The sequence below is a fragment of the Neopsephotus bourkii genome, unplaced genomic scaffold (assembly GCF_033783945.1).
Source record: "Neopsephotus bourkii isolate Nb327-2 ecotype Australia unplaced genomic scaffold, CSIRO-AGI_Nbou_v1 NB_481, whole genome shotgun sequence".
Lineage (NCBI taxonomy): Eukaryota > Metazoa > Chordata > Aves > Psittaciformes > Psittacidae > Neopsephotus > Neopsephotus bourkii.
In genome coordinates this window covers 296,282-318,043 of record NW_026900982.1, presented here as the reverse complement: position 1 = coordinate 318,043, position 21,762 = coordinate 296,282, and the positions used below count along the sequence as shown (strand labels likewise).

The 21,762-nt window shown below is 56.6% G+C and overlaps 2 protein-coding genes across 2 annotated transcripts; one reads left to right on the top strand and one right to left on the bottom strand.

Moving 5' to 3' along the window:
• Nucleotides 1-892: 892 nt before the first annotated feature.
• On the top strand, nucleotides 893-14,851 carry ADCY3 (adenylate cyclase 3). The gene is made up of 20 exons (XM_061350153.1): nucleotides 893-2,247; nucleotides 6,004-6,153; nucleotides 8,544-8,674; nucleotides 8,918-9,029; nucleotides 9,418-9,545; nucleotides 10,202-10,360; nucleotides 10,436-10,598; nucleotides 10,676-10,834; nucleotides 10,942-11,084; nucleotides 11,171-11,332; nucleotides 11,412-11,499; nucleotides 11,594-11,710; nucleotides 11,948-12,207; nucleotides 12,292-12,373; nucleotides 12,741-12,899; nucleotides 13,243-13,389; nucleotides 13,520-13,633; nucleotides 13,708-13,834; nucleotides 14,062-14,186; nucleotides 14,449-14,851. Exons 1-20 carry the CDS (start codon nucleotides 1,573-1,575, stop codon nucleotides 14,629-14,631), a joined length of 3,384 nt encoding a protein of 1,127 aa, XP_061206137.1. The 5' UTR covers nucleotides 893-1,572; the 3' UTR covers nucleotides 14,632-14,851.
• A 1,645-nt stretch (nucleotides 14,852-16,496) lies between these two features.
• On the bottom strand, nucleotides 16,497-21,440 carry CENPO (centromere protein O). Its single transcript, XM_061350140.1, has 6 exons — nucleotides 21,262-21,440; nucleotides 20,138-20,307; nucleotides 19,639-19,750; nucleotides 18,552-18,814; nucleotides 17,915-18,086; nucleotides 16,497-17,017 (listed from the first exon to the last, which is right to left on the bottom strand). The coding sequence occupies exons 1-6, from the start codon at nucleotides 21,290-21,292 to the stop codon at nucleotides 16,893-16,895; spliced, it is 873 nt and encodes a 290-aa protein (XP_061206124.1). The 5' UTR covers nucleotides 21,293-21,440; the 3' UTR covers nucleotides 16,497-16,892.
• Nucleotides 21,441-21,762: the final 322 nt, after the last annotated feature.

The window sequence follows — 21,762 nt, the reverse complement described above, 5'->3', positions numbered from 1 at the left end:
CCCAAACCTCAGGGGAGCTGTGGCATTGGCTTATCATTTTGTATTAATTACTGCACAGAAGCAATTACTTCCCTGGCAAACCAGCCAAGATGGCCTCTTAGAGCTGCTGGGGTGAGGACATGCGGGAGTGGAGTGGCCACAGCTTGATGGGGCCAGGTGTGGTTCTCCAGTAGGTCAGGGAGGACTTGTTGCAGCATGGTGACAGGAGTGATTCAGGGCACCTCCATCAGCTCTGAACTGCAGCCAGTGTTCCAGGGTGCAAGAAGAGAGCTGAAACATGAGGAAGAAGAAGGGTAGCTTTCTGAAGAGGTTTCGGGGGGGTGTCGTCAGTTTTGGGGGTGATTTGGGCAGTGTAGGCAAAGGAGGATGTGCAGGGGGAAGTCCTGGTGTTTCCCTGCTCCTCTGTGGAGGGGAAGCTGTTGTAAGGGGTCTGTGACCCCGGAGGTGCGGGTGGGGGAAGCAGAGTCGGGCCATGGACAACCTGTCAGGTTTTAGGATGTATGGCCTGGCACCCTGCTCATCCCCCAGGGTTGGGGTGCCTGGTGCCTAGCGAGTTGGTTCAGGACGTGTGCGTCCCTGTGGCCGTGCAAGCTGTTGGAAGCAGGTGATGATGAAGAGGATGGAGTTGGCAGCAGCAAAGCTGCAGGAGCGAGGGAGGGACACGGCTGGGGGCAAATCCACCCAGAAACAGGCTGGGTTCCCGGTCCCCGGCGGCAGCAGGGCCGCCCCGCAGCCAGCACCGACAGAGTTACTGAAGGCTGAGACGCACCGGGGCGCACCGGTACCGGCACGGCCGGCGGTGGGAGCCCGCCCCGGCCCCGGGGAAGCCCCTGCCCGGCCCCTCCATCCCCGGAGCCGCTGCCATGCCCCTGCCGCCGCCTCCGCTGCCTCGTCCCCGGCCCCGCGGAGACCGAGCGGGCGGCGGGGCAGGGCGGCCCCGGGCGTAGGGGGCGGCGGAGGCGGGCGGCGGGGCCGCCGGAGGATGCGGCTGCGGCCGGGAGAGGCGAAGCGCAGCGGATCGGATCGGATCGGATCGCTCTCGGCAGCGGGGCGGCACCTGCGCTGCCCGGGCTGCGGCTCCTGGCCCTCCGTTCCTCGGTCTGTCCATCCTCTCCATCCCTCCACCCATCCGTCCGTCCATCCCCGTGGAACGAAGGATCTCGGAAAGGGGCAAAGACAGGAGGAGCGCCGGGGATCGCCCCCCGAAGCGGTTGCCCTCGAAGGAGGAGCAGGGAGGCATCGCGACATCTTTCCGCTCCGCGTCGCTTCGGTTGCAACCTGGCAGTGCGCAAGGGCTGGGGAGAGAGCTGGCGGGGAGCTGGGCAGGAAAGCTCCTTCAGCTCCCGGCCTCCGAGCACCGCACCGCCGGTTATTTATACTCATCCCCCTTTCCCTCCGTCGTCCGCTCTTCAGCTCGCAGCGGGATTGAGGATTAGGGCTGCGGGAGAAAGGGAAAGGCCTCGCTGTTAGGTGGCCGGTGGGACGGGGATGCTGCGGGCATCACCCCAGTGAGCATCGGGGCGCGGGGGACCGCGGCATTTCTGCGGGGTCGGAGCAGGGGAAAGCACCACGATGCCCAGGAACAGGGCTTTCTCAGAGCCCGAGTGCTCGGCTGAGTACTCCGCCGACTATTCGGTGAGCCTGCCGTCGGACCCTGAGCATGGCGTGGGGCGGACCCATGAGGTGACGGTGCGGAGCTCGGGACCCTGCCTCTGCCTGCCTCGCTTCATGCGCCTCACCTTCACTCCCGAGTCCCTGGAGAACCTCTACCAGACCTATTTCCGTCGCCAACGCCATGAGACCCTCCTGGTGCTTGTGGTCTTTGCCGCCCTCTTCGATTGCTACGTCCTCATCATGTGCGCCGTGGTCTATGCCCCTGACAAACTGGCCCCAGTGCTGGCGGCGGTGGCCGGGCTGGTCACCCACGTGCTGCTCTTCATCCTTTGCAAGTATAAGCTGCTCCCCGAGCGGGTGGCCCGCAGGTTCCTGCCCTACGTCCTCTGGGTCCTCATCTTGGCCCAGATCTTCTGCTACCTGGGTCTCAACTTCTCCCGCTCGCCCGAGGCCAGCGACACGGTGGGCTGGCAGGCTTTCTTCGTCTTCTCCTTCTTCATCACGCTGCCGCTGCGCTTGGCGCCCATCGTGCTCATCACCGCCATCTCCTGCGGCATCCACACGCTGGTGCTCGGTGTCACCGTCGCCCAGCAGCACCAGGATGCCCTGGATGAAGGCACGCTGCTCAGACAGGTACAGGGCCAGCGAGGGGACATGGGGTTCCCTGCTGTGGTGGGGGGTGATGGGCAAATCATCCCTGTTTGGTGCTCCTATGAGTTACATGGGGTCCATCTCCGCCCCTATGCCCTGACCCTAAAGCTAGGTTGGATCCAAACCCTGTGAGCTGATCGTGGTGTTTGCTGGGAGCTGGGGACTCCCCATAACATATCTGGGGTATTGGGGTGTGCAGGAGCACCCACCTGTGCTGAGGCACACAGCCACAGACCTGACCTTGCAAGCACAGATCCAACCCCAGGAGCCACCCGGGGTGCATGGATTCATGGAGTTAGGCTGCTGGGGAAACTGAGGCACGGCATAGACTGCAAGCTCCCTGCCTGGAGGCCTTGCTTGTGCCAATTCCCTTTGAATTGCAAACATGGCTAAAAATGTCCCCACATGGCCATTTTGGGCAGAAAGGTGGCAGGAGCTCAGCTTCCGGGCTCACAAACAGCCACTGGAGCTTTCCCAGGAGGAAGGAGCTGGGCAGCCACTTGGACCCAGTGTGGCTCTTGGGCAGTGGCCATCGCTGAGCCCTGTGCCTGTGGCAGAGCCCAGGCTTGCTTGCCAACCTGGAGAAACAGAGTCTCCAAACCCAAACATGGCCATAAAGATGGGCTAACTAATTCGTGTATGCAGTAAAGGGGGGGACGTGGGGCTCAGATTGGGGACAGCGATCCCCGACCCATCATATTCTCAATATTTCTTGGGAAATGTCCCCCCTGGAGCAGCTAGAGATTGTTTTTATTCCTTAAATCAGTGGGTTTCATGGCATGGCCACAGATGGGGTGGAGGGGGAAAAAACCAAGCCAGAACTGAAAACTTGTGTGCCAGTGGCTGCTGATGGCAGTGGGGAAAACCCCACTGGAAGTATCTGTTCTGCCCCTAATGGTGTGGGCTCCGTGGGAGGATGCTATGGGAATATGGGATGCTCTGGGTTAGGTCCTCAGAGACGTCCAGTTGTTCCCAGCCTACATAGGAAGGGGGGAGAGGGGCGTATTTATTTGCTTTTTATGAGGTTTGGGAAGTGTTGAGCCTGTGATCACTCTGGGGGTTTGGAAAATGGAGCCTGCTCTCCAAAAAGCCCAAAGCTACTGGGTTTTTCCTGTCTCTGGGTGGGTGTTTTGGAGCTGGTCCCCTGGCATGGGACATCATCTGCTGGCACACAGGGCTTTGCAAAGAAAAGCACTGTTTTGAGCATCATTTCTGGAGCTTGCTAGGCTGGGTGCTGGGGCGGCAGCATGGGTGCCCTCCCAGTGATGCTGGGGCGGAAGCACTGCACCAAGCAGGAGAAATCCCAGTGCACCGGCAGCTTTCCCAGGTTTTGCTCCTTCTCTGGGGTACACAAGGAAAACCCTTGCTGCCACCTCCCTGGGATGCAGGAGGTGAGGGGCCATGTGGGCATCCCCCCGGCTGGCAGCAGGCATGAGCTGCTCTGTTAATCATTGCCATGGCACGGAGAGCCCAGGGCCGGTAAAACCTTGGCAACGCGGCATGCCTCTGCCTCTGCCTGCTGCAAAAGGAGGAACATTATGTCCAGAAATAAACATCATATGCTTTATTATTATAGCTGGTGGTGCAGCTCCCGGAGGGCATTGCTATTAATAGGATGAACCAGAGGATGTTGCTTGAGTGGGGCCGGCACAGCCTGACAGGGTTCATGAGAGATGCCGACAGCTTCTGCCCCGCTGCCGGCTGTCAAGGAGGAGCCTGAAGGCTGGAATCATGGCAGGGGTCAGGATTTGGTGGGGTTTGAGGCTGTGTCTGCCACGGTTGGGTGCAAATCAGCTGCAAAGCATACCCAGGCTTGGCCAATGACCTGGTCCCCATTTGGATGGCCCTTGCGCATCCTACCAGGATCTTCCCTCCAGGACATGGATGGGGTTGGATGGGAAGGCTTGTTCCACTGGCTCTGCACCCTCCTCTGCATGTCCTGCTTTCTCTGCCCCCAAATTACTAAGTGCAAATGATAACCAGTGACTGTGCCAGGAGTGGGGTCTCCTTTGTGTTGGGGATTTCCCTGCAGCATCTGGGGTCTTGAGATGTGTTTTGCATTTCAGAGCACTTGCTGCTGGAGGCTTTTTGGGGGCTGAGCATTCATTGCATGGCTGCAGGATGCAGATAGAAGATGCTCAGCATGGGCTTTGGCTCTATAGGGCGAGCAGATCCCTAGAGTTTCTGGCAGCCCCAGTGTGCTGAGCTGTGCTGAACAGTGACAAGCCGCCCCATGCCCATCCAGCCTGGGTAGAGCATCCCTTTGTCATGGCAATCCAAGAGGCCGGTTAAAAATAGCAAGTGGCTGCTTGGTTTTGGGGTTTCTTTCGGTGCCCACCTCCAGGTTGCTCTTTGCTCACACTCTGCTGTGCCATGGGTGCAGGGGCTTCCCAGGGATCCCCAGCTGCAGCAGTGGGATCTGGGGCAGGATCCGGCCCTGGGGCACCAGATGAGGGTCATGGGTGCTCTCCCCTGCTCCCCATGCTCTTTTCCTCCCCAAAGAAGTGACTCTTTCCTTGCTGCAAATCGTCTTAACCCCAGTGTGGTGCTGAGCCAGCACACAGTGACAGGCACCGTATTTACTGCTGCATGTGGCCTGTTTGTCTGTGCCTCAGTTTCCCCCTGTGTGGAAGGGGTCAGCAGCTCCTCCCTGTCTCCCTATGATGAGGCTGAGCTGCTCAGGACTCAATGCTGTCAGGTGATAAAACCTGCAAGGAAAGGACCAGGATCACATTAGGACTTTCCTCTGACCAAGCTGGGCTATGGGGGACCAGGGATGGGAAAAGATTGGTACGGGGGAGTTGGGATCAGAAGGATGTGGAGCATGGCAGCACATCCCCAATGGAAATGAGCCTGGGAGCAGCTTCGTGCTCTTCCCACTCCCTCCTCCACACTGGCTGTGACACAGCCCATGGCCCACGTCCCCATTGCCACTTTGGCATAGCTGGAGCCTGTTATCACATCCTCCCCATCCCTCGTCCCCTTTCTAGACTAAACAAACCAAACACATTCAACTTTCCCTCATCAGTCAGATTTTCCATAAAGGACTCTTTGCTCCCATCTCCAAACCTGCTGTGTCCCTTCCTGGGCTGCAGGGACATGGAGCCCAATCCGTGGGGACAGGGTCCAGCCTGGAGGATGGGGTCCAGCCCATGGAGCCGGGGCCTAGCCTGTGGGACAGGACAGGTCCAGCCTCAGGGCCACTGGGAGGGATGCAGAGGGGCAGGAGCATCAGTAAACACACTGTTTGTGAGTTTGGCTGCGGTTTCATTCAGGTTTCTGCACAGAGGGCTGTGGTTCCTATGGAAAGAGCGGGTGGCACGTGAGAAACACTTGCCTTCAGCAGCACCATCCCCAGGGCTGCACCCAGCCCCTGCCAACCTGCTGCCTTTCTCCAAAACACCTCTGCAAGGTCTAATGAAGTGGCATCAACCCGCGGGGAGCACACGGTCTCCAGGGATGCTCAGGGCATGATCCATGAGGGGTCTTTGCTGCAGATCCCTCCCACAGAGCCACCATCAGGTCCCCCATGACCCCACCAGCAGTTCACAGTGGCTGTGATTTGGTGACTGATCTCCAGGGTGTATTTTATGTCCTCCTCCATCATTTTTCCAGTCTAACCTGTCAGGCTGTGCTGCCCAAACAGTGCTGTGCGGTGGTACCAGTACCATCCCTGGGCCATGCATGGACTTCCTCGTGGCTCCACTCACCCTCATCTCCTTTTCTCTGTCCCCAAAGATCCTGTCCAATGTTGCCATCTACCTTTGTGCCATCACCGTGGGCACCATGTCCTACTACATGGCTGACCGCAAGCACCGCAAAGCCTTCCTTGAAGCGCGCCAGTCCCTCGAGGTCAAGCTCAACCTGGAGGAGCAGAGCCAGCAACAGGTAGGAGCCACGGCTGCATGAGGTGACAGCATGGGGACAGGGCAGGGGATGGTGATGGGACACTGGTGTGGCTTTGAGATATAGGTAAAGCACCCTCAGACTGCACCCTGCATGGTGCTGAGAGACTGTGGTGGGTGGTGAAGGGAACAGGAGGACCCATGGTGGGACATACATTTGCAGCTTTGCACCCTGTGCCCAGTTTGGGGACTCTCCATGTCAGCATCCTCTTCCAGGGTCTGCCAGCTCCTGCCATAGCCACCACCAAGCTATCCCCATCCCTGGGCATGGTGACAAGCAGGTCCTCATGTCCGGGCAGGGCCATGTGGCACTGGGCACAGCTGCACAACAGGTCCCTGTCCTCAAGCACAACCACAGGACAGGTCCCCAACCCCATGCACAGTCACACAGCACGTCCCTGTCTCCAGGCACAGCCGCATGGCAGGTCCCCATTGCTGAGCATGACCGTACATCAGGTCCCCATCCATCTCATGGGCTTCTCCTGCAGCAGACCATGACGGGGAGGGCGAGCTGACAGCAAGCACAGCCATCCAGTCTGTGCTCATCCCAGGGGTGATGCTCCATGCACACGGCTGTGCCGGCACTGTGCTGCGGTGACCAGGCAAGAGCAGCGGTCAGAGGGCAGCAGGCAGTGTGGTGCCAGCCGGCTGTTTCAAAGCTCTGCTGTCTCCAGCCGCCGTCCAGTGATGAGCTGGGCTAATTTTAGAACCTTATCTGGGGCCTCTGTCTCCATCTCCCATCTCTTATCTGGTTGATGCGCTGCCAGCAATTTGCTCCCAACGGCAGCAAGAGACACGTGGCAGGGCCAGGCCAGCGCCACTGGCATCCTCTTTGCTGCAAAACCTGTGTGGATGCTCTGATGTCTAATAAGGGGTTAGGTAAAGGGAGAGGTTTAGGCGAAGGGGGCAAATCCTGAGGATGGGGGATGCTCATAGTGAGAGCACTTTGGAGGCTCCAGCTTGCAGGTTTGGAGGAGTATAGGAAGGAACATGGGTTTATTATCACATAAGCTGTTTCCTTAGGGAGCTGAGCTAAAAATAGCCTGTGATCTTGCAGGAAAGGCTGCTAGCAAGAGGCTGAGTGGCTCGGGGCAGCGGGGCCATGGAGCAAGGAGCAGTGGTCATTGCCAGATGGCTCCTTCCAGGTCACCGGTGATGGTTGAAAAGACAGCCCCACAGGCAGAGCTAAGGGTTAATGGAGCTGAGAGGAGCTGAGAAGCTCCTGCACTCCTCCCCACCTGCACTCCCTGGGGATGGGGACGGGGATGGGGACACAGTGCCGTTCCTCCAGCAACAGCCCTGCTGCGGCTGCGCACAGACACCCCCAGTCCTGGGGGAAAACCCACTTTGTTAACCAAGTTACTTACATTTAGTACGAATCCCCACGCACAGCCACGCACATCTATCCCTCCTCCAGCTCTGGGGCTGCTGGGCCAGCAGTGGGTTCCATGTCACCAAGTGGGCTTGATCCTCCTGGGATCAAGCTGCTGGAGTCCTATGCCTGGATATGGGGCACTCACCATGCTTTTAAACTGTTAAATCCTCCCTGGTGTGGTTTAACCCCAGTCCCTACAACCAGCCCTGACCCAATGAGGGCCAAGCTGGGGCAGCTCAGAGGGACCATGTGGACATTGGTGCAGCCCCAAGGTGGCTCCAGCCCCATGTCCCAGGTTTATTTGGGCTGATAAAAGCTTGCCCAACCTGAATCGTTTTAATTCTCAAGCTCCCAGAGGGACTGGGCTCTGTATGGTGCCTGCAGGAGGGATGTGGGGAGCACAAGGACACTTGCAGCTCATCAGCTGGAGTGCAAATAAGTGTGTGGGACTGTCCCTCCTTCCCACAGCTCCAGGGACAGGCTGCAGTGCCCTTGCCCTTCTACCCTCCCATCCTCCCCTGGCTGGGATTTATTCCCACTTGCCAATCTATTCCCAACCTCACTGAGAACTTGTAAAACAGGGAGGAAATGGCTAGAAGCAGAGGTTGGCACCACCACGAAGGCATGGCCAAGGGGGACCCACCACCCATGGGTGTGTCCTCTCCATCTGTATGTGTAGGTTTGGGGTTGGGTTGATGGCTCCCGGTGCCCTGGGACACCCTGCTCCAACCTCACTCCTTCTGCCTGGAGGAAAAGCTCCTGTTTCGCCCACGGCTTCTTCCCCACATGTGGATGAGAGCTTGGGCTGAAGACCTGGATGGGCTCTGGGATCCATCTGGGAATAGTTAGGCCCAGCAGTGAGGGCCCAGGAGCTTGGAACTGGCACCATGTGTTTGGACTGTGCCTTTGCACTGCACATTGGCACTGTGTGTTTGAGCCATGAGTTGCCGCGCTTGGCTTCGTGTCATGGCAAACTCTGTCCCCTATCCCGTTCCCAGGAGCGGCTGATGCTCTCCATCCTGCCCAAGCATGTGGCTGATGAGATGCTGAAGGACATGAAGAAGGACCCGAGCCAGAAGGAGATGCAGCAGTTCAACACCATGTACATGTACCGTCACGAGAACGTCAGGTGGGACTGTCCTGCCTCCCCCTGTGCCATCCTTGGGGGGGGAAAAACCTTCTATTTTTCTTCTGCAAAAACGTGTGTTTTACTGTTCTGGCTAGAATCAGGGGAAAACATTTGTGTGGTTTGCAGCTAAAGCCAGCGTCATCCCAAACCAGCCTTTGCTTTTGCATGGGTGCCCTAGTGCAAAGGAAGGGATGTCCCAGGACACACACACCGGGCTGATCTGCTCACCATTGCTCCCCACAGCATCCTCTTTGCAGACATCGTGGGCTTCACCCAGCTCTCCTCCTACTGCAGCGCCCAGGAGCTGGTGAAGCTCCTCAACGAGCTCTTCGCCCGCTTCGACAAGCTGGCAGCCGTGAGTGTACCCCGCCATCCTGACATGTAACGAGTGGGGCAGGTCTCAGCCATCGTCCTGCTCCTGCCCCAGCCGAATGCTGCATCCCAGGGTGGGGATGCGGAGGTTAAACATTTACTGCTCCGGGATGCTGGAGATGCCCTGCCCTCTGTTGTAAAAATAGAGCTGGGAAGCAGGGGGGCCTCCCCCAGGCAGGGAGCAGCCGGGGTCACACTGAGCCCTGACGGGGAAGTGGGGTGGGAATGGAAAATCCAATGATTTATGTCCCTGTTGGGCGCAGGATCCCTGTGTGGGCCAAGGACAGCCTGGGAGAGGGATGGGGGCAGTGAAGGAGTTGGGGGTGTCACAGCTGATGGTTGTGGGGCTGACAATGTGCCCCCATCCCCAGAAGTACCACCAGCTGCGCATCAAGATCCTGGGCGACTGCTACTACTGCATCTGCGGGCTGCCCGAGTACCGGGAGGACCATGCCGTCTGCTCCATCATGATGGGGCTGGCCATGGTGGAGGCCATTTCGTAAGGGCTTTCTCTTTGGGGTGGGTGCCAGGGTGGGCAGGGGGAACTGGTGTGCTGAGGTGCAGCTTCTGCAAACACCAGCTGTGTCCTGGGCTGCATCGCCAGCAGCGTGAACAGCAGGGCAAGGGGGGGGATTCCACCCCTCTGCTCTTCTCTGGTGAGACCCCTCCTGCAGTCCTGCATCCAGCTCTGGGGCACCAACATGAGAAGGACGTGGAGCTGTTGGAGCAAGTCCAGAGGAGGCCATGGGGACGCCCCAAGCTGGAGCAAGAAAGCTGGAGAGGAGCTTTTGACAAGGGCCTGACAGAGGGGAGATTGAGATGAGATCTGAAGCAGTTGTTCCCTGTGAGGGTGGTGAGACCCTGTTACAGGGTGCCCAGAGAAGCTGTGGCTGCCCCATCCCTGGCAGTGTTCAAGGCCAGGCTGGACGGGGCTTGGAGCAACCTGGTCTAGTGGAAGGTGTCCCTGCTTGTGGCAGGGGTTGGAACTGGGTGAGCTTTAAGGTCCCTTCCAACCCAAACTGTTCTATGAATCTAAAAGTCATTATACACTGAGGGGTGGTAACTAATGATGGGGAGTCAGGATGGGGATGGGCTATGGGGTGGGGATGTGTTGGGGACCCCCCCCCCCATATTGACCTTGTCTCCCCTCTCTAGTTATGTACGGGAGAAGACCAAGACAGCGGTGGACATGCGGGTGGGTGTGCACAGCGGGACAGTGCTGGGGGGGGTGCTGGGGCAGAAGCGCTGGCAGTACGATGTGTGGTCCACTGATGTCACCGTGGCCAACAAGATGGAGGCGGGCGGCATCCCCGGGTGAGCATCTGCAGGGGGTGGTGGGGAACCGGGTGCCCTGCACCCATGGGTGACACTGGTGCCCGGTGCCGGCAGGAGGGTGCACATCTCGCAGAGCACTATGGATTGCCTGAAGGGTGAGTTTGAGGTGGAGCCCGGTGAAGGAGGTTCACGCTGCGAGTACCTGAAAGAGAAGGGCATTGTCACCTACCTCGTCGTGGTCCCCAAGCAGCCCCTGCGCAATGGCGTCAACGGGGTGGTGAGTGGAGGCAGCAGAGCCGTGGCAAGCCAGGGTAGGGGGACACCCCAGTGTGACCCACCACCTTCACCTTGCAGAAGCTGTCACTGGCCTCATCCCATGGCGGCTCCCCACCGTTGGTCAACACTAAGGAGTGCAACGGCAGCCTCAGCCTGGCCTACATCAGCCCTGAGGAGCCTGAGGAGCCTGACTCCAGGGTGAGGGGCACCCTGGAGTGTGGAGAGGATGATGGAGAGGTACAGCCCATGGAAAGCATGCCCCTTCCAGCAGCTCGAGGGGCACCTGTTAGCCACGCCGTGGTGGTTGAACATCCCACCGATGCTGGCATGGTCTGGCCACACAGGCGGTGAACCCCTCCTTCCCCAACCCTCGGCGGCGGCTGCGGCTGCGGGACCTGGCTGAGCGGGTGATCGACGCCTCGCAGAACGAGCAGGAGCTCAACAAGCTGCTCAACGAAGCCTTGCTGGAGCGCGAGTCCGTCCAGGCGTGAGTCACCCCGGCCAGCAGCAGAGCCCAGTGCAGCTTAGCCCATCCCAGCGCTGGCAGGCACTGATGGGCGCTGTTGTCGGCAGGCTGAAGGGGAAGAGCACCTTCCGGCTCTCCATGCGCTTCATTGACCCCGAGATGGAGACACGCTACTCAGTGGAGAAGGAGAAGCAGAGCGGGGCAGCATTCAGCTGCTCCTGTGTTGTCCTTTTCTTCACCGCCTTAGTGGAGATCTTCATTGACCCCTGGTATGGCAGGGAGATAGTGGGGATGGGTGGCCTCAAGCCACTGGGCTTCAAACCCATCCCCCTTTGGGGTTTTTGGCAGGTTGGTGGCCAACTACGTGACCTTTGTGGTGGGGGAGATCCTGCTGCTCATCCTCACCCTCTGCTCATTGGCTGCCATCTTTCCCCGGGTGAGACAGGACATTGTTCATGGTGATGGGACACCGTGATGTCCATGATGTCCCATCACTGTGTCCCACCTGAGCAACTTTCCCCTCCCCTCAGGTCTTCCCCAAAAAGCTTGTGGCCTTCTCCACCTGGATCGACAGGACCCGCTGGGCACGCAACACCTGGGCCATGGCTGCCATCGTCATCGTCACCATGGCGGATATCGTGGACATGGTGAGCCACCAGCCTGGGTGCCAGCAGGGCTGAGCCTGCTCCAGCCTCCATCCAAGCAGTCCATAATGATGCATAGTTGATAGTTAAAGCAATTAGCAGTGCTGCACTGTAGGGGCGGGGAATTTAGGTTGGGTGTCCTCCTTCTGCTCTGCGAAGCACCCTGTCCCTTTGGGTGGCCATGGAGCCCATGGAGAGGTGCACCTTGACCCCCTCCTCACCCTGCCCTTATGCCCCCAGCTCAGCTGCCAGCAGGACCACAGCGGGATGGGCAACGGGACAGCAGGGCCACCCCAGGCAGGCGGCTGTGGGGAGCAGCCCAAGTACTACAGCTACATTGCCCTGCTGGCCTTGGTGGCCACCATCATGCTGGTGCAGGTCAGCCACATGGTTAAGCTGACCCTCATGGTGCTGATCACTGGGGCCACTGGTGCTGTCAACATCTACGCCTGGGAGCACATCTTTGACCAGTACGACCGCCGCCGTGGCCAGCAAAGCACGTAAGGGGTGGCAGGGGGGTGGGCATGGGTTGGGGGGCACAGCCATACCCACCGCACATCCATGCTGTGTCACCCCTGCCACAGGTCCTTGATGGTCCCCTCCAAGTACTCCATGACAGTGATGATCTTCATCGTGATGCTCAGCTTTTACTACTTCTCTCGCCACGTGAGTGACTCGTTCCCCTCCCCTCTGCACCTTCATACTCAGCCCCTGCCCATATTGCTTGTAAGCTCCAAGGCAACATCTCCAGCTCTACTCTAAGGAAGCCCACCTAAGGGCTCTCCAGGACCACATCACTTCCATCTCACCCCCACGGTTTGGAGTGGGCAGCAATATGGTGGCCCTAAGGCTCACGCCTGCCTCACGAGGATTCTGTTTGCACCTTAAAGCAGGTCTCAGTTCCCCAGTTAGGGCTTCACCTTGTGCCAGAGCCTTCTTCCAAGCTCACACCAGCCCCACAGGATGCTTCCAGCACTGGAAGGGACCCATTGGTTGGTGGCAAGTGGGGGTGAGCCTTATTCCCCACCCCCAGGTGGAGAAGCTGGCCAGGACCCTCTTCCTCTGGAAGATAGATGTCCATGACCAGAAGGAGCGGGTCTATGAGATGCGACGCTGGAATGAGGCCCTTGTCACCAACATGCTGCCCGAGCATGTGGCCCGGCACTTCCTGGGCTCCAAGAAGCGGGACGAGGTGAGGGGCACCCAGGAGGCGGTATTTGCTCCCATTTTGGGAGTGGATGGGATAGGCTTTGGTTGGTTGAAGGTGATGCATGGTTTCATGGGAGGGTTTAGATTTGATGGAGGTGCTGGTGTCCTGCATGGGCACTTGTTTGGTTGCCCAAAGTGGTGAATGCTCCACCCCTAGCAGTTTTAAAGGCCAGGTTGGATGGGGCTTTGGGCAACATGGTCTTGTGTGAGGTATCCCTGCCTGTGGCAGGGGGTTGGAACTGGATGAGCTTAAGTTCTTTTCCACCCCAAATCATTCCATGATTCTATGTCCCTGGCCTACAACCACCATCCCATCCTGTCCCCAGGAGCTGTACAGCCAGTCCTACGATGAGATTGGTGTCATGTTTGCCTCCCTCCCCAACTTTGCCGACTTCTACACAGAGGAGAGCATCAACAACGGGGGCATTGAGTGTCTGCGGTTCCTCAACGAGATCATCTCTGACTTTGATGCAGTGAGTTAGGATGGAACCGGCTATGGGGATGGTGCAGGGCTTGGCTAGACCTCCCCTTCCTGCCCTATCTAAGGGCAGAAGGACCTGCCCTGGCCCTGGGGTGCCTGAGGGTCTTGTCTCCACAACTCAGCTCCTGGATGAACCCCAGTTCCGCTGCATCACCAAAATCAAAACCATTGGCAGCACCTACATGGCCGCTTCTGGAGTGACCCCTGATGCCAATGCCAATGGCTACAGCACCAAGGTGAGGGGTCCCCATGGGGATGCGGGACAGTAGGGGCAAGGGGTGGGCAGGCCTGATCTGTGCTATTCTTGCAGAAGGAAACCCTCTCGGATAAGGAGCGCTGGCAGCACTTGGCTGACTTGGCCGACTTTGCCTTAGCCATGAAGGTGACGCTGATGAACATCAACTACCAGTCCTTCAACAACTTCATGCTCCGTATAGGCAAGTCCGGTAGCACGGGGCAGGGTCTGCCTCAACCCCCCTTGTCCCTCCTTCCCCAACAGTGATGGCACACCGGGCAGCAGCTGCAGTTCAGCAGCCGAAGGCAGCAGGGCTGGGGGGAGCCTCATTGTCCCCACGGCTTCCCTGGGACAGCCTCTCCTTCTGATTAGGATGTCCCATCCATGTCACCAGGCATAGAGACAACCTCTGCTCCCTGTCTTTTGCAGGCATGAACAAGGGGGCCGTGCTGGCAGGTGTCATCGGTGCCCGCAAGCCACACTATGACATCTGGGGCAACACGGTGAATGTGGCCAGCAGGATGGAGTCCACCGGCGTGATGGGGAACATACAGGTGCGATGATGATGAGGGGACAAACTGGCTACCCATGGAGGGGTGCAGCCCTCAAAACACCCCAGGCTGTGGGTGGGAGGGGAGAAGTGCTGCTGGGAGCACATGGGAGGGTTAGGGCTGGCTCCTCTGAGCTGGACACAGGGCAAGGTGATGCTCAAAGGGCACCCCAGGACAATGGGATGGGAGCTAGGCCCTGGGGGTCCCTGCTCCCCATGCCACGTGCCATACAAGGACCTCTCAGCCTCCCAACATGTCCCTGCAGGTGGTGGAGGAGACCCACCTCATCCTGAAGGAGTACGGCTTCCGCTTTGTGCGCCGGGGAGCCATCTATGTCAAGGGCAAAGGAGAGCTGCTCACCTTCTTCCTCAAGGGCCGGGAGAAGCAGGGCTCCTTCATCAGCGGCTCCTCCGTCACCCTGCCCCATCAGGTTGTGGACAGCTCATGAGGGTCCAGTGCCTACCCACCACCACAGCCACTGCCTCCCAGCGTCGAGCAGGGAGGCTCAGGGAAGGACCTGGACACGTCCACCCCACCGCTGTCCAGATCTGAAACCAAACTTGAGAAACCACCCCCTTGGCACAGCCCTTTCCAAGCCCCTGCTTGGATGTTCCTGGTGGGGGCTTTGCCCTACTGTGCCTGCAGCTGAGCAGGAGGGAGACACAGGCTCCTCCTGTGCAAGCGCACACCAGATCTCAGCCCCTGGCAGGCACGGGCCCGGGGACATGCAGCTGCACCACCAGCCATGCAAGGGGACAACATGACATTAAAATAGCACCACGGGCCCTGGCTGCCACACACTCAGCACGAGGAGATCCAAACTCAGGGCCGGATGGGAAGACACCACATCTCTTCTGTGTGCGGGGAGCAGCAGCTACAAACCGAAAGCACCCAGGACGTGCTGTTAGTTTGTACCAAGTTCATCCTTGTCACAAACCACCATAGCTAAGAGATGGAACTGGAGAGCACACTGCTGCCTTTGACTTGGGAAAGAAGAAAAAGGAACCAATATTGTGTATTTCAGATATATAAATATATATGAGTACAGACTGACATTTATATTTTTAACTGTGCCTGTTCCCTCCCTGCAGCAGCGTTTGCACTTGCCTTGGACACTGCCCCGTGGATGCTGCAGTCACTTTGCTATTGCTTGATGGAAAAGAGGACAAGGGACCAGCTGAGGAGGGGACCGGTGTGTTAAAGCTGGTGCTGCCAGGGGTTGGGGGAGAAGGAAGGCACACACAGAGTGTAATTACACCGCTAGTTTCTTGAATAGAAGCAGCTGAACTTCAAAGCCTGATTCTGCGCCTGCTTTGTTGTGGGGTTTTGGATATAGTGGGAAGGGCTTGGTTGCCTTTCTGAGGGCTTTGGAGGGATCCTCAAAGGGGAGGCTGAGCACCTTGCACCAGTGGCATTCACTCCTCTGCCTCCTTGGGGCTCCGGTGGCTCTGGCAGCAGAGCACCTCTACCTCAACATTGGGAACGGCAATAGGAATGACACAGGAGTTTAATCCCCACCCTGTCAGGCAGAAGGAAATCCACATCCACAGCCCTGTCCTCACAGGGACAAACAGCACCCACAGGGACAAAGAGCGATGCTGGAGAGAGGAAGGCACCCACACCACCCAGCACATCCCTCCCAACAGTGCTTGTACACTGGGATACAAGCCCAGAGGCGAGATGGGTCTTACAGCATGGACCTGCCTCCCTCTGTCCCACACACACAGGATGTTATGCTCAAGACTGCAGTTAAGCCTGGCTTTACCACAGTGGCCTCAGTGACAAGATGTGGCACTTCACCCAGCAGCTTAAAGGCCTGGCTCCCACTGACTTGCCCCTAAAACACAGCCCAGCCCTTCACCCCACATCTCTGCCTCCCCTCAACAGGACGGTGCACAAGGTTAGAGCAGCAGCCTTTGTGAACTCACAGCTGCCTCTCAGATGCAGTCTTAAGAAATGAGAGATGGGATTTAAATGACAGTATTTTCTCCCATTTTATTCTATTAAACCACATTATAAAGCTAAAGGAAATCAACAGATAATTTTTTTCTAAACAGGACAATTTTGGTAGCACAGAACTTTTATTAACAAGACGTTAAAGTACTGTTAAAAGGCAAGTTTTAAAGGTCTGACCCAGACTTGAAGCACAACAGGGCACCAGTGAAGCTGCCCCGTGCCTGAAGCACAGGAAACAGCAGGTGTAAAGGCACTACTGGTATGAAATGTCTGGTAAATTCAGTGTTGAGGCTCAGGGGTTGGGGCTTAACGCAGCCCTGGTGAGGCCAGGGGCTGCTGCTGCCCCTCAGCCCCTTCCAGCTTCTAACACAAAGTCCTTTCCTGGCTATAATAAGCAGAACACCAATTTTGCCACTCGCTCCCCTCTTTGTGGGGTGCGCAGTGATGATGCTCCGCAGGACAATGCCCCCAAACCACCGAGATCCTGGAGTTTTAATACAATGTCTAATCCCAGCTGTGAGATGTTTCCTGCAGCCATGAAGATCTGTGGTGCCAACCACAGCAGTCAGCATTCAGACACACGACGGCACAGTGCTAGGGGAAGATTACCTGCAACAACAGAGCTTGAAAGCCTTGAGGAAACAGCGCTCTCAAGATTCACTCACTTGGGGGGTTCCCAGCAGAAGTCCATGGAAAACACCAGTGTTTTGCGATCAGCTCCCGCAGGCAGGGCAGCTGGGGGACCAGGGAAGCTTAGGGTGTCCCATTCAGGCTTTCTCCTGCATTGCTGAAGGAGCGGAAGGCTTTGTGCAGGGGCATGCGGCGGAACAGGTCCGAGTGAGCTGTGGCAGTCTCTGTTAGTGATGCGGGAGCGTCCGCTGGCAGGGAGAAGGCTGGATCAGCAGGGAAAGGAACACCACATTGCCAACAGAAAACTATTTGCTTCTCATTCTTCTCCTGTCCTGAGGGAGTCTCTTGCTCTCCCTCGCAACAGTTTTAATTCTCATAACCCTTCACCCTCCTTCCTGATCCTTCAGAATGCTGCAGCTCCCCCATGGGATTTGATGGCTGCAGAAAGCAAGTGCTTAAGCAGCACCCACTGCCAAAGGGTGAGGACAGCAATGCAGGAGCCTGGGCCACCTCACTGCTCTCTTATCTCAGAAGACACTCATTGGATTTAGTCCAGGAGGCCACAAGGATGCTCCAAGGCCTGAAGCACTTCTACAGAGGAGGAGAAGCTGAGGGAGCTGGGCTTGTCTTTGAATGGTCCAAACCATTCTATGATTAAGACTTGACAGCTTTCAAGTTTCTGGCTAGATTTGCTTGCCAGACTCTCCCACGTGCACAGAGCACACCAGTACAGGCTGGCCTCTATCTGTGGGACTTGTGGAACCAGTGTCCTGATCCAGCTGGGACCATACCAGGCTCTGCACTTTGAGTAAGTGAAAACTAGGAATGAGCAGCCTGTACATCTGAAGTGATCCAAGCTTGCACTCAAACTTTTCCTTCCCAGCCCCATTATATTTCCCTCCCTCCAGCCATCCCATCTTGCCAGTGTTGCAAGAGATCTGTGCTAGGGATGAATTACAACTGCTTCAAAACCCAGCATTGACTACACACAATTCCTTCTATAATCTTTTCTCCCTCAGAAATACAACAGCTTGCTCATTTTGTCCTTAAACTCAATAAGAAAGACCCCCCCATTCATCTGCAGAACCACAGTATGCTCTGCCCACCCCATCACCCCCAGACAGACCCCTGCAGGGTCCGCTTACGTGTGCAGGAAACGATGACTTCAGTGGGGAGGCTGTGACAGAGATCACCATAACGCAGCCTCACGTTGAATGGAAAGGTCTTGCTTTTACTTGACACGTTGTAATTAAAGACCAGCAAGTTATACAAGGAGTTTCTCTGCAAGGTTCCGTTTATCTGATCTGAAAAGTGTTCCTGAAGGGACAAAGACAACTTCTGAAATGGGAAGCTAGGAAGGAAGTCCATCAGCACAGGGCTGGGAGTTTGGCAGGTGCAGCGCTCCAAGCACCAGCCTGGCATGCCCTTTGAGCAGTGTTTGCATGGAAAAGACTTAAGTAAACCAGTGTTCTCAAGACTTTAATAAGCCTCTAAGTGATGCCCTCCAGCAGCTTTTTACAAGATCACAGCTATTTCTGCTTAGGGGCCTCTGGAGCTTGGCAGTAAATGTTAACTGACCGACCAGACAATACCCAAGTAGGTGACAGTGGATGGAACTGAGTTTACAGCCAAAAGGTAACCTAACGAAGTTCTGAAAACCAGAACCATGAGCGCTTCACATAAAGAAAACTGTCAAGATCCCCCCCAGCACTTCAGACTCCTAACACTTGGTATACCACAGGGAAAAGGATGGGTGAAGAGTATTGCTGCAGCCACTGGTACCTGTAACTGTTCTGCTTGGTACCTCCTCCCAACGTAGGCATTCAGGTGGTTGGACAAGACAGATAAGAAGCGCCTGATGTCCGTCTGCAAGTACTGCTTGGCAATCTGCTCCAGCGGGATGAAGCAGGGGACAGAGTGGTGGTAAATCTGCACTTCTGAGTTGGTGAGCAGCAGGTCCAGGTAGTAAGAATCCAAGTAAGTGCCCTCGTAAGCCGTGCTGATGCAGAAGCACACTCCCTGCCTGGTCAGCTTCCCACTGATCCCTTGGGTCCAGAGAGAGAGAGAGCTTTACTGAGCAGTGCTTTAACTCATTGCCACAGGACATCTTTGCTGGAGCAACAAAGGCTGTATGAGGTGCTGGGTCCTCTTCCTAGGCTCACTCAGGGAGCATCCTAGGAGGACTTGCAAGAGTTTAAAGACATAAAACACAGCAACTTCATAAATAAGGGACCTCTAATGTATTCAAGCAGCTTAATGGTAGCTTAAATTCCCAATAACCAAGTTATGTTGCCAATTCCAAACACAGTCCTGCCTCCAACATAACAGGGAGAGCAGTGTGTGCTGCGTGAGGAAGGCAGTGCCTGGATGCCCCAGGGATAACAACAGGAGTACTTATGGTGGGGCTCAGCCCACCTGCATCAGGCAGGACTCACATCCTCGCACTGTCCACAACAAAGGTGACTCTTTTTGGAAACCAATATTTTTAAAAGCCCAGAAGCAGATAAAAAGAGGGTGCTGACCTCACAGGCTTGCTTGGAAGACCCAGAGTACTGGATACTTAAACTGCCTAATTCCCAAAGATTTCATTCCTAAGGTAGTCACACATTTTCCAGGATCTAGTTCTTAGTCGAAATGATGTGGGTCAGTAAATAACAGTTCCTGCAACATCCCAGAGGCCTCCTGTGAAGGGCAGAAAGCTACAAAGCTACTGCTCTTCCAGTGGTTTCAGACTCTGAAGGCTTCAAGCACAAGAGCAGCAGTGTTCCCAGGGCAGTTACACTTCCCATCAGGCTCCGTTTCCAAAACTTAGCACCCCAGAAATGCAGCCATTCCATTCACAGAACACACACAGATCTCAGGGTGTTACCTGTGAGGTTAAAAACCTGCAGCATGGCCTGGAGGCTTTTTATCTTCCACTGTAAAACAGCCTTAGGACTGGCCTGTGCTGCATGTGATGTGGCTCCTTCTGTCTCAAGTTGCTACAAAAGCCAGAATAGAAAAAGAGATCAGAAATCACTGACACAAATGTGTCACCCGCAGGGAACAGGATGCAGAGAAATAATAACCTGGCTCTGAGAGAAGCAAGACAGCATTTCAAACAGAAAAGGGGAGAAATGAAACAGAAGAGGAGGGAAGAACTCTTTCTTGAGTTCAGAAACAGCCCCACAACCTGCAGGCAAGTAGACACAAGAGTTCTGGACTACATGGCACTGAAAACAGGGGACACCAGGACTGTGTGTCACTTAAAAAGGGAAAATAAAAAAATGATATGAGTCTATACGAGTGATCTCAGTGAATCCACCCCCTGAGAGCAGGAACAAACCAGAGCCCTCCACCAGAACTCTGCAATGAGATCTCTTTATCACCTTCTTTTCCTGCAGATCCACTTTAGCCTGTAGCTCATCCCTCTGGAGTCTCAGCTCCTTCACTCTCGCTTTCAGCCTGGCGAGCTTCTCTTCTTGCAGCTTCTTTTTCTGTTGCTTCACGGCTGCCTCATGAACATGCACCTCCAGCGCTTCCAGGTGAGCAAGCACTCCTGTAAGGAAAAGCATAACAAGCTCAAAAATTCCAGGCTAGGATTAACAGTGGTCTGCACTGTGGTATCCAAAACAAAGTAGATCAAGTGCAGGTGCATAGAGAAAGTACTCACAACAACTGTTCAGAGGGAGAGAGGCAGGGAAACATTTGGTGAAGAGGCTTTGGGGAATGTGGGATGGCAGGGTTGTGGGCAATGGCTTGATGTCCAAGTGAAAGCCAGTCGCATTTCTCAGGGCTCGGTGTTGGGACTGAGCTGTGTGATGCAGTGGGCATGCTGGAGAGAATGGATGAGATCCAGGGGGACCTGGACAGGCTGGAGAGGTGGGACAGTGCAAACCTTTTACAGCTCAACAAGGCCAAGGGCAAGGTCCTGCACATGGCCAGAACAATCACAAGCACAAACACAGGCTGGTGGAGACTGGGTTGAGAGCAGCCCTGAGGAGAAGGACTTGTGGGTGTTGGTCAATGAGAAGCTCCCCATGACCCAGCAGTGTGCGCTTGAGCCCAGAAACCAACCGTGTCCTGGGCTGCATCACCAGCAGTGTGACCAGCAGGTCGAGGGAGGGGATTCTCCCCTGCTTTGCTCTGGTGAGACCCCCCCTGCAGTCCTGCATCCAGCTCTGGGCCTCCAACATAAGAAGGACATGGAGCTGTTGGGGTGAGTCCAGAGGAGGCCACAAAGATGCTTCAAGGGCTGGAGCACCTCTGCTATGGAGACAGGCTGAGAGAGCTGGGCTTGTTCAGCCTGGGGAAGAGAAGGCTCTGGGGAGACCTTAGAGCAGCTTCCAGTGCCTAAGGGGACTGACAAGAAAGCTGGAGAGGGGCTTTTGACAAGGGCCTATAGGGACAGGAGAAGGGGGAATGGCTTTAACCTGACAGAGGGGAGACTGGGATGAGATCTTAAGAGGGTGGTGAGGCGCTGGCATTGGATGTCCCGCCCCAGCCTGCTCACCACCCCATGCGTTCACATTCCCTTTGTCCATCTTCCCTAGTTGCTCTTCTGTGAGTGACAAGACAGATGTCAGCGTTCCTTGGCCACACTCCACCCCTTGGGAAGTGGCGACACGGATGCAGAAGGCGCTCTTCCTCAGGGAACCTTCCTCCTGCTGCTGCAATGAGACCCCCGTGAAGCGCCGGGGTCTAGCAGGTACGACCCAGGGCCCGATGGCTGAAACGAGACAGTTTAACACGTTATTTCAAACCAGCCCCCTCAGGGAAACTGCACCCGGCCGTGCAGGGACGGACGCGATTCGTGGGCCACGGGAGAGCCGCCACAGCACTTTGGGGTGCCGGGGCCCTCCCCTCACGGACGGGGTTGGTCGGGCCGCGACCACCGGGGACCCCACCGAAGGACAAAGGGGGAGCTGGGGACCTCCGCGCCAGAGCCCTGGGGTGTCCCAGCCGAGGGGACCCGGCTCGGCCCCGCAGCAGCTCCCGCACTCACCGCAACGGC